Source organism: Seriola aureovittata, chromosome 15, assembly GCF_021018895.1.
Source record: "Seriola aureovittata isolate HTS-2021-v1 ecotype China chromosome 15, ASM2101889v1, whole genome shotgun sequence".
Taxonomy (NCBI): domain Eukaryota; kingdom Metazoa; phylum Chordata; class Actinopteri; order Carangiformes; family Carangidae; genus Seriola; species Seriola aureovittata.
In genome coordinates this window covers 1470996-1482179 of record NC_079378.1, presented here as the reverse complement: position 1 = coordinate 1482179, position 11184 = coordinate 1470996, and the positions used below count along the sequence as shown (strand labels likewise).

Sequence of the window (11184 nt, the reverse complement as noted above, 5' to 3'; positions counted from 1 at the left end):
TACTATATTATGACATTTTTATGCCTTACTATAATATGTCGTTCTTATGTCTTACGATACTATGAGGTTTTTCTGACTAATTATACCTTGCTATGCTATGTCGTTTTTATGACTTTTTATATCTTACTATATTATGACATTTTTATGCCTTACTGTACTATGACATTTTTATGACATTTTATGCCTTACTATACTACGATGTTTTTATACCCTACTATATTATGACGTTTTTATGCCTTACTATACTATGAGATTTTCATGACTTTTTATGCCTTACTATAATATGTCGTTTTTATGTCTTACTATACTATGAGGTTTTTCTGACTTTTTATACCTTGCTATACTATGTCATTTTTATGACTTTTTATACCTTACTATATAGTTTGTCATTTTTATGCCTTACTATATTATGACATTTTTATGCTTTACTATATTATGACATTTTTATGCCTTACTATAATATGTCGTTTTTATGTCTTACTATACTATGAGGTTTTTCTGAGTTATTATACCTTGCTATACTATGTCGTTTTTATGACTTTTTATACCTTACTATATTATGAAATTTTTATGCCTTACTATATTATGACATTTTTATGCCTTACTATACTATGACATTTTTATGACATTTTATGCCTTACTATACTATGACGTTTTTTTACCTTACTATATTATGACATTTTTATGCCTTACTATAATATGACATTTTCATACCTTACTATATTATGTCGTTTTTATGCCTTACTATACTATGAGATTTTCATGACTTTTTATGCCTTACTATACTATGAGATTTTCATGACTTTTTATGCCTTACTATATACTACGTGATTTTTTTTTTAGTTTTTATGCTTCACTAACCTATGACGTCATTTTGCCTTAACATACTATGAGGTTTTTATGGCTTTTTATGCCTTACTATACTATGTCATTTTTGGGACTTCTTGTGACTTACTATACTATGTTGTTTTTTTAATTTTTGTGATTTAATATACTATGAAGTTTATATGCCTTATTATTCTGACGTTTTTATGCCTTACCATACTGTCAGTTTTATGACTGTTCTTGCCTTACTCTAGTATTTTTATCTTTTATCTTTTTACCTACTTACTATATGTTTTTATGCCTTACTATCCTATGAAGTCTTAATTCCTTATTATACTGCCGTTTTTATGACTTTTTATGCGATACTATTTAACGCTGTTTTCATGACTGATTATGCCTTGATGAATTATTATACTGTGACATCTAGATAACTTAATATACTTCAATCAGGGGAGACTCATTTGTGTGAACAAATAAACTTTTATTGCCATGTATAAAACAAGAGAGGAAAATAGAGAAATATGAGAGTCTTTGGTTATAAACCTCCATCCTGATATCATCATTCATGAAAAAGGGCGTGAGGCTGTGCGAAATATAGAAAATCCACCCCCCCAGGGTCCAGACACTGGTTGTGGTCCTGTAGATAGGAAGAAGAGAAGCTGGAGATCTGGATGTGATGAGGAGTGATGATGAGCTCGGCTCGACTGGATATGAACACTGGAGGTGGATGAAGTGGAGGAGGGTTGCAGCAAACGCACTGAAACGACAGCTGACAGCAGGAGGAGAAAAAAATGTAAAATATGACAGGGACAGTGTGATTAGCTCGTTGAGATCTACCTTGACGTTTTCATGACTTGTTATACTGACATTTTTGATGACTTATATTATGAGATTTTTGTGTGCCATGGAATCTCACTTGGTAAAGTGTGTTTCTTTCTCTCTCAGTGTGAGTGTGATAAAGGCAAAAGCCTGAAAAAATAACTTTAGTTTGTTTCCTAACTTTCTCTCTGGAATCACAGCTCAGTCTTTGTCTTTCGTTTATGTGTTCCTTAACCTTACCCATACGTCAACAAAGCTTTATCATAACCACAATGTTTCCCTAACTTTAACCTTAGATGAGGATGGTATATTTGTTTGGTCTGTTCTTTAGCTGCAGTCTCTCTTTGTTATCAGGGTCAAACGGTGAATCACAGGGTCTGAAGACGATGACGAGTTTTACAGTTTTTAAAATATATGTTAGAAACAGATTCTAAGACGAGCTGATAGTTTGCACATGAATCAGAGTCATAAATCAATGACTGGATACTTTTGTTCCTTTTAACAAACTAAAGTTCCTTAAAGTGAAAGAAGCTCATTTCACTTGTTTTATTTCACACTTCTGTGTATTTCTTTACAGTGAAGGTCTGGTGTTTTGCTTGCAGCCCCTCAGGGACCCAGTCTTCCTCCTCCTCTTCCTCCTCCTCACTCTTATAAAAGTTTCCACGAGGACAAGCAGCAGAAGGTAATGGGCCACAAACTCCTAATCAGGGCCTTTCTGGGGCTAATTGTCGGCTTTGTTTCGGCCCCGTCTGTCTCCGTACTCCCTCACAGCCGGGAGAGTAATGAGGTGTTACGTGATATGATGTCCCCCCTCAGGACACCAAACCATTCAATGAAAGGTCCCGGGAGCGCAGAAAAGAGCAGAAGCTAATGGAGAGAAACCAGGATGAAAACACCCAATCAAGAAAGAGAGAGAGAGAGAGCGAGGTGGAGAAAGACGGCGGTTTCAGAACAATAAACACAAAGAGTGTTTGTACAGGAAAGAGAAAGAAAAGACGGAAAAGTTGCAGAGAGAGAAATTAATACATTGCAACAAGAGATGGATCGATAAAGGAGAAGACTAAAAATAATGAAAAGGTGAAGAGCCTCTGGAGGAGAACCAGAGATCCAGAGGCCAAGTTCATCTTATTGAACTTTCTGGTGTGAAACATGATTTTAAGAAAAAGCCTGATATTCTCTGCAGAGCCTCCGGTTCGTCTGTAACCTTGTACATTTTACACAAAATCTGCTGCTGCCTCATTTTCACAATGTTCCCACAAACTGAAGAAACATTTCAACCATTGAAATGCAAATCAGCCTCTTCAGGATTCACTCACAGTTCAGTGAGACCTTAACGAAGTGAGAGAGGTTTTCATTCTGCTTCTAAACAAATGAGTTTGTTCTGTAAATGTGTCGACTCACCAACGTCTGAAGTCACCCGGCTGCTTCGACCACTTCTGTCACACACCTTCACCTCCTGATTGGGTCTTATCAGTCCCACCGTATCCTTTCCTGATTCGTCACACTGCAATCACGTGACCTTTTCCTGGACGAAAACCTGGTCCACCTGGTCGTTGGTTCAAGCTGAGAAATCTCTGGTGTTACTTTTCGCCTCTGCCGTTCCTGGTTCTTCGTATTTTCCGCAACTAAGCAAACAAACTGCTTCCTGTTTACGCCGGCCCAGTGGACGTGAATGGTCATGTGATTCGTGTTTCTCAACTGTACGTCGTCTGGCTCGCAGCTGTCAAAAGGCTTTTTGTCATGAATCAAACCAACAGTAAAACCAGTTGTTTTTCCTCAACGCATGAAACAAAACTCGTCTCTCGCCTTGACGGACTTCGGTTTCCTGAGGAGCAGCGCTGCTGTCATCCAATCTCACAAAACAACTTTCAGATTTTCCACCTCAGGTGTATTGATGGTGTTGATGCGTCGTGCTTCCTGCAGGGTGGTTTTCCTCGGCAGCGTCAGTGAGGTGACAGCGGATCCAGTCTGTCACATTATCATTTCAATCGCCGAGTGAGGTTTTCTCTGATCCGTCACAGTTTCTCGGCTCAGCTCAGATTTCCCTGTCGATCGTCTCTAAAGTGGATGTTTGGGGAATGCTGCTCATCAGAACGACTCCTGCCGTCTCATTTCATGTTTTTGTACTCAGTCGTTTTAGCGGCGTTCAAAACTTTTCTCTCAGAGGTTGACGTCTGTAACGAGACGTAGAGTTTCACAGTCTCAGTCTGCTGTCCTGAGCCCGAAAAGGTTCATCAGTAGATAATTAAACAGGAGAGACTCAGCCGACAGACGTGTACTGACCTACAGAGTTTTAACATGAGCAGGATCCAGATAAAGAGTTTAAAGCATCAACAAATTATATCATGTTTCACAAAGCGATGAATAAGGAAAATATACAAAAGATTTTAACGCTGCAGTTAGAAGAATGGTTTAGAGACAAGGGCTGGAAATCATTCCAACTAATACATGTTTTATCTGTAAGGCCCTAATATCATTTTATGACCCTGGACTCCCACATGGGGAGGGTTTTATCTGCAATATTGAAATGTTCCATTATGAGCATTAAAAGTAAACTAATGTTCATGTTTCTAAAAACCAAATTAGAGTCTCTCCCTCTGAAAGGTGCACACGGTGGGATACAGTCACGCCAGACAAAAATAGTTTGTCTTCAAACGCTGTGAACTCGCTGATGCTGAGAACTTCAGGTGAGCTTTGATCCAGTTTTGTCATTTAAAAACAGGGAAAATGAGGCTACTGAAAAAAGAAGTTAATGTTTTAAAGCTCCTCCAGTGTAAAGGTGTGTGTCCATGTGTAGTGTGATTATAGATCAGCTCTAGCTTCTATATTAATACTGTGAAAGTATCAAAGCCTCAGTCCACAGAGAAATGCACACAGCCTGTATTCAGAAACTGAGCCTTAAAACCAGCCGTCAGGACTTCTGGAACTTTGTGATGTCACAACAAAGCAGTCACCAAGCCCCGCCCACCTGGACCCACCATCCAAACCTTGCAGGATTTGGTTTCTCTGAGTGTGTTTACCTGAAATCAGTTTAGTAACTCACTGCAGCCTCGTCGGCCCTGACGACGTAGCTTTTCTCATCGGACGTATTACAACATGAAACAGAAAGAACTACAGAAGTCGAGATAATGTAAGAGTTTTTATTAAATAGTTACTGATCTGAATGTAATCAACAAACTCAAAAGATTATAAACTCATAAATCAATTAAAAAGAACATTATTTACAGGTGTAGCTCGGCACATGTTTCATTCATATCATACAAATGTGGACGTGTTGATTCCTGATATTTGTTCGGTTTCAGAGTATAAAAAGTTCTGCCGTGCTGCCGCCTCGTCACGTGACCGACCCCCCGGAAAAACACTGAGGAGAAAATACAGGAGAGAGACGCAGAAACACGTGACCGGCCTCGACGCAAGCAGCTGATTGGTCAGCACGGCCGGGGGACGTAAACGCTGTCGTTTCTGAGGATATTTTAAACCGGATCTGTAAACGCCTCCAGTTTAAAGGAATATTCACCCTCATCGTGTCTGTTCCTGGAAATGAACCAACATGGCAACATGAGTTGTGTTTAGTCACGGTGACGTTTAGTGTTTAATTTCCTGCAACTGAAGAAAACAAACAAACAAACATCTTTAACACACAAAGGAACCAAAACAAAGTCGAACAGAACCTCGTGACGTTTCCAGGGAAACGGTGAAATCTTGTGTGTTTGCAGCATCAGTTTTTTATTTTTGCTGGATGTGTCGTCAAAGAGGTGAAGACTTTGTTTCTCAGTTTGCTTGTGTTTTATTTATTTGCAGCAAGTTTTCCCTCCGACATGTGACACATGATTTTATAAACGACAGCCGGTGAGTTACAGTGTGAATGAGTCGTGAACCGATCAAATATTTAACGTAGAGTCAGTGGGAGAGAACGAGGGAGAAACACTTGGACATCTCGGAGGAAAAGTGTTTTCGTTTGGTCGGTTTAATACTGGGAATTATAATATTCTGCAGAACTCTGCAAGATGTATTTTATGTTGTTTGTTTACTGGACATTGTGTTTCTGTCGGGGAACGTTACCTGATGAACATTTTTAAGGAACAGAACCTTCACACTGTCGCAGAGGCGGTCGAGAAAAGACACTTCACAAATCGCTTCCTGTATCCGTGTCACATGGTTTCCCCTCCTCCCCGCCCCCTTCAGAAGACCAGCAGCAGGTCAGAGTCCGTTCACTCCCGTGGGAGCGGTGAACCTCAGCGGGGGAAATGTCATTTTTCAGACAAAATCAGGAGAAAAATTTACTTTATTTGAAACTGTGTCTCAAACTCTGGGCAGATCTGGCAACACAGATCTCCGGTTTCACTGCTGCCAACGCCGCTTTCCAACCGGATAAACAGAAGTTTAGAGGGACTTAAAAGTTAAAACCCAAATAAAACTTGTGTTTCTTTGCTCAATGATCTTCTTACTGTTATTATCATTCTCCTGTTTCTGGAGGGAAAACAGTTATCACTGATGAGAATATCACTAAGACTGATGATCTTGTTCTGGTTCAAACCAGAAGATGAAAACAAGCATGAATGGTGTTTCATTTCACACCATCGGCGCCGCTCGTAATGCGTCATCTTTGACCACAGAACAGCGAGCTCAGCGCTCCGTTAATAATTAACATTATTATAGATGTACACCCCCTTTACTTAAAGCCCCCTCCCTCAGATCTGTGGTGGAGTATCGCAGCTGTGAAATCCATTAAACCATAAAAAACATTTACTTTTCCTTTATTCTAAAACAAACCTCCATGTTTCTTTTCTTCCTGTTGCAGTCAGGATCTTATTGATGACTGATTGATACACAATCACACTGTGAGTCGCCGGCTGGTTTTTTAAAGAGTTACCAAAACTTTCTCTACAGCTGAAGTTAAAATCAAGTTGATTAATTGATTAGCTGATCGACAGAAAATGAAAACTCCTGCTTCTCGTTTTTTTTTTTTTTTATGGGTTTGAAAAGTTGATCAAGACGTCGCCTCGGACTCTGTGAGACTGTGGCGGCCATTTTTTTATTTTTATTTGTTGATCTAACGTCAACATCTCGTCAGCGTAGATTCGCCATTAAATCTACTTTCAATGGCAAAAAAAGGAAAGAAAAAGGATTTAGTGCCAAAATGAATCATGTGACTCGTGCGTTTGTCCCTCAGCTGATCGTCAGCTGATCGTCAGCTCAAGTGTTCGTTTGTGTCTCAGAGTAAAAAGGTTTAAAACGTCGACATGCTCAAACTCTCCGATATGAAAGTGGCTTTTTGTGCGAACGTGACGAAACTCTCTGTGTTACTGCTGAACAGGAGGAAGAGGAGGAGGAGGAGTGAAGGGGAGGATGAAGAAAGAAAGAGGAAGAGGAGGGTGCATGAATTCAGTCTTTAAAAGTTAAAAAAACTCCCCCCTGCCCGCCCCCCCTCTGTTTCCTCCTCAGGTTCTGTTATTGCAGAGGAGGAGTTTCGTTTAAGACAGCGCTCGTAGAAAAAGTTCGTTAAGCCCAGGTGCTCGTCTCGCAGGAGCTCAGTCCCAGTTCAGCTCAGGTGTTGCGTTCAGGTGCTCTCTGTTCATCAGAGTTCTGTTGTATTCAGTCCGTTCGGGGTGAACGTGAACACTCCTCCGTCTGTCGGCCTGTCGGGCGTTTTCATCTTTTCTCCTTCACGTCTTTCTTATTGTTCCCTCCTTTCTTTCCTACCCTCACATCCTTCCTTCTTTCTTTTTCTCCTCCTTCCTTCTATCGCTTTCTGTCTCACCTTTCCTTCTTCTTCTCTCCTTCCTGAGATCTCCTCTCCTCCTTTCTTTACCTCCTCTCATGTTTTTCTCTCCTTCACTCTCTGATCCACCCCTCCTTCCTCCCTCACCTCCTTTCTTCTCCCACCTCCGTTCTATTTCTTTCTTTCTTTATCCACCTCTCCTTCCTCCTCTTCTTTCTTCTCTCCTCTCATTCCTTGATCTGTTCTTTATTCTTTCTCTACCTCCCACTTCTTATTCTCTCATCTTTCCTCCTCCCTTTTTCTTCCTACCCCCTCCACCTTTTCTCCATCAATCCTTCTCCCTTTATCCTCCTTTCTTTCTCCTTCATCCATTCTCCCTCCCTCCTCCATCTCCTCCTTCCTTGATCTCTACCTTCTCTTTTCTTATTCTCTCATCTTTCCTCCCTCCATCCATTTCTCTCCTTCCCTTCCTCAGCGACAGACAGACAGACAGACAGACAGACAGACAGGAGCGTTCTGTCCAATCAGGACTCTCGGTTTGGATCACATGCCTGTGGAGGACAGTCCCAGGCCGGCTGCCTTGCTCATGCAGGGTAAACCCTGAGCTCCGGCTTTTGGGAAGTCGTGCGCCACCACGCGTCCATTCTCGCCTCCGAGTCCCGACGCTCCGCCTCCTCCTCCTAAACCGCCCACCGCCGCCATGCCGCCGCCACTGCCTCCTCCTCCTCCTCCCATCCCGCCAAGGCTGGTGCTCATCATGGCGGCATCAATAAGCTCCTGCAAGACAGAGAGAGGGGAAAATTTACGCTGACGAACACAGTGACGTTAATGAATCAGGGTCAAAATCAAGCATCATGTTTGTCTTTTAACAATCAAATCATCTCACACGGAAAAAAGTGATTAAGAAAATAAAAACACGTCGATTATTTATTTATTTTTAAATTAGAAAGTAATTGTGGACTGTCAACTTGAGCCCAGTACTTGTTTACATTTTGTCAAACTGTCCCTATTAGTTATCAGCACTTCCTGTTTGCAGTGAAGGTACAGAGTAAAGTTCTGCAGGTAGAAGGAGCAGAGATAAGGACTTCCTCTGGAGGTGTAAATCGCATTGAATCAAAAAATATGTGCAACATGTCTGTGTGTTCAGCTTATAATGTTTAATGTGTTCACCCCAGTTTAGCATGTTAGCATGCTAACTCAAAGTCCAGCTGAGGCTGATGGGAAAGTCATTATTTTTACTCATAAAAAGAATTGAACAAATTCCAACTCTGACCTGACGATGGCGCTGGATGAAAAGTCATAGGATCGGCAGAGTGAGCGGGATTCATCCTCTGGGGATCATGAATGTCTGTACAACATTTTATGGTATTTCGTCCAATAGTTGTTGAGATATCTCAGTCTGGACGGGAGCGGCCACACTGCAGCGCCACCATGAGGTTAGAGGATAAACCCTGACCACTTTGGTGGACACCGCATCATTTCTTTGTTTCATTTCTTTCAAGTTTCTATTTGTCCAATATTTCGGTTCATGACCAAAATACCTGCTAGACTCCAAACATTTTGAATTTGGTGCTAATTAGTATGTTAGCATGGTAGCACCCTCAGATTAAATGGGTGAATGTGACATTATACCTGCTGAACATCAGCATGTCAGCATCACCATGAGTATTTTACCACGCAGCCTCAGAGCTGTTGGCCTGGACATAGACACTCCACCTCAAGCCTCTTCCACTGTGTCGCTACATGTTCGCTTGTGCTGTAATAAGTGAAATGTCAGGAAGCGATAAAGTGATAAAAGGTTGTCTGAAATCCTGACGGTGTTACAGGAGAACAAATTGCAGTGTCTCTGTCCCAGGTGTGGATGTGTCAGAGGAGGATGTGTGCAGGTATGTAGCTGTATTGATTCCTCGCCCTCTGTGCTGCAGTGCTGCTCCGTGTGAATACATCTACCTCTGCAGCAGGTAACCGCAGTGTAACCCTGCTCCGCACGCTCCTCCATCTGCTCCGACTGATGAAATCCTCCACACACGTTGTGTCACCGCCGCCTTCAGCGGAGGGTTTTCAAGTCCTCGCTTTGTGCTCACACACACATGTGAAGAGAATAACAAAAGTCCAGCAGAGAGGAGGGTAACAGACTGTTGCCTCTGCTGTGGAGAAAATGGCTCTAATGACTTGTTTGTTCCTTTTGAGAAGCCCATCAAAGACTCAGTGTAAAACCACCCCAGTCCGTAATGAGGCGACTGCAGTTTCATCACATACAGACGCCGGCGATAAAGAGCAGCTCGAGAGCAGAGTGTCAGATAAAGAATTCAGCTGAAGCACTTTCACAGGGCAGTGATGTTGATGCTCCCGCCCTGTGGCTGCTGTTAATCTGCTCGATCAAGAACCACTTTAACACCAGAGACGCCGCGAAGACAACGGTCCCGATGGACACGGTTCTGAAAGACGGAAACCATGAACGCTTCTCCGGTCTAATGAAAACATTTACATCCGAGCAGAAGATAAACTCGACTCGTGTCCAGGTTTAGTGAGTGAAAGAAACTCCAGTTGAAAATGTCTTTATTTACTGAGGTTAAAGAGGAAGTAAAGAGTAAATTACATGGAGGTTTCCCACAGTGAATCAAACGACACCTCTGATAAAGACCACAGATGAATAATGAGTGATCATTATCTAAACAATCATCCAGGCACCGATTGATAAAGAGACAATTGACGTCTCGACCGATCGTTTGTTTGCTTTGTGGTAATTAATCAGAGCAGCTCACCAATCTCTGATCACATTTTTATTCCACCACTTTGTTCCAGACTCAAACTTCTCCACAACTATTTGATGGACCACTGCGACCTTCATGTTCTCCAGAGGATGAACCCTTCTGACTTTCATTGTCACGTGACTTCTCCCTCCAGCGCCACCACGAAGTTCATGTTATGGTTTTGACTGAAATATCTCAAGTGTGATTAGATGGATTTTCATGACATTCGGTTCAGACGTTCATGTTCCCCTCAGGATGAACTGCCTTCTCTTGTGGTTACCAGTTCACCGGCTTTACGATACTGAACCCATCACAATTAACCCTATAACATGTAAATCACTAAAATTTATTTCATTTAAAGTTCGACCAAGCTGTATATTTTGTAATCATTACACATTATACCTTTTTCACTTGTATTCCAACTTCCATCACGTGACTATTTTTGGTCCAATCATGATCGAGTGACGTCTGTGGTTAAAAGTTAGGCTAGTTTAATTAGCTCAAGATGGATAATAACTATGTGTTTGCAGAAGACCAATAATTTCGGCCTCGTCAACAGAACTCTTCAACAGCAGTTTGACCAAAAAGAATCACCTTGTCAAACCCGTTAAACAGAAGGAAAATAAAATAAAACAGAACCTCTGGACCAGGTCTTAGGACAGCTAACAAACTGGACTCACCTTCATCCTTCTCGACTCGATCCGGGACTTGTAGCAGAACTCGACCAGAGCCACGAGCATGGCCAGCCCAAGCCCGCCAATCAGAATATAAAACACTCCCGCCACGTTGCTCAGACTGAGCGCGCTCGTCTTGTCCTATCAGCACAGAGAGGCGGGGTCAGGGGCAACCAATCGCGGCGCAGACAGTCGTCACATTGCTACAGTTTGAATTCTGTATCGTCTGAAGCTAAACCGGTCTCCAACGCTAACATAAAAACAAACATCCTTCTCACTAAGACACTGTCAGCTTTCAGAGGCTGTGACACAGGGGCAACATCAAGATCAATTTATTCATCACGGGGCTTTTTACTCGGCCCGTGAAAACTCCCGGTCCTGGAAGTAAAAG

At 41.9% G+C, this 11184-nt stretch overlaps 1 protein-coding gene across 4 annotated transcripts in view; it reads right to left on the bottom strand.

Annotated features, from left to right (window-relative positions):
* Positions 1–4770: 4770 nt before the first annotated feature.
* The window catches only part of LOC130182768 (glutamate receptor 1-like), a 63927-nt gene continuing 57513 nt past the window's right edge, over positions 4771–11184 (bottom strand). For 3 of the 4 annotated variants that reach the window (XM_056397909.1, XM_056397910.1, XM_056397911.1), the window contains exons 17-18: positions 10800–10934; positions 4771–8143 (exon numbers count right to left, since the gene is read on the bottom strand). In XM_056397909.1, the coding sequence (XP_056253884.1) occupies positions 7910–8143; positions 10800–10934 (369 nt within the window). In that variant the 3' untranslated portion in view covers positions 4771–7909. The remainder of the gene's footprint in view (positions 8144–10799; positions 10935–11184) is intronic. The other variant, XR_008829749.1, reaches the window with a different exon arrangement.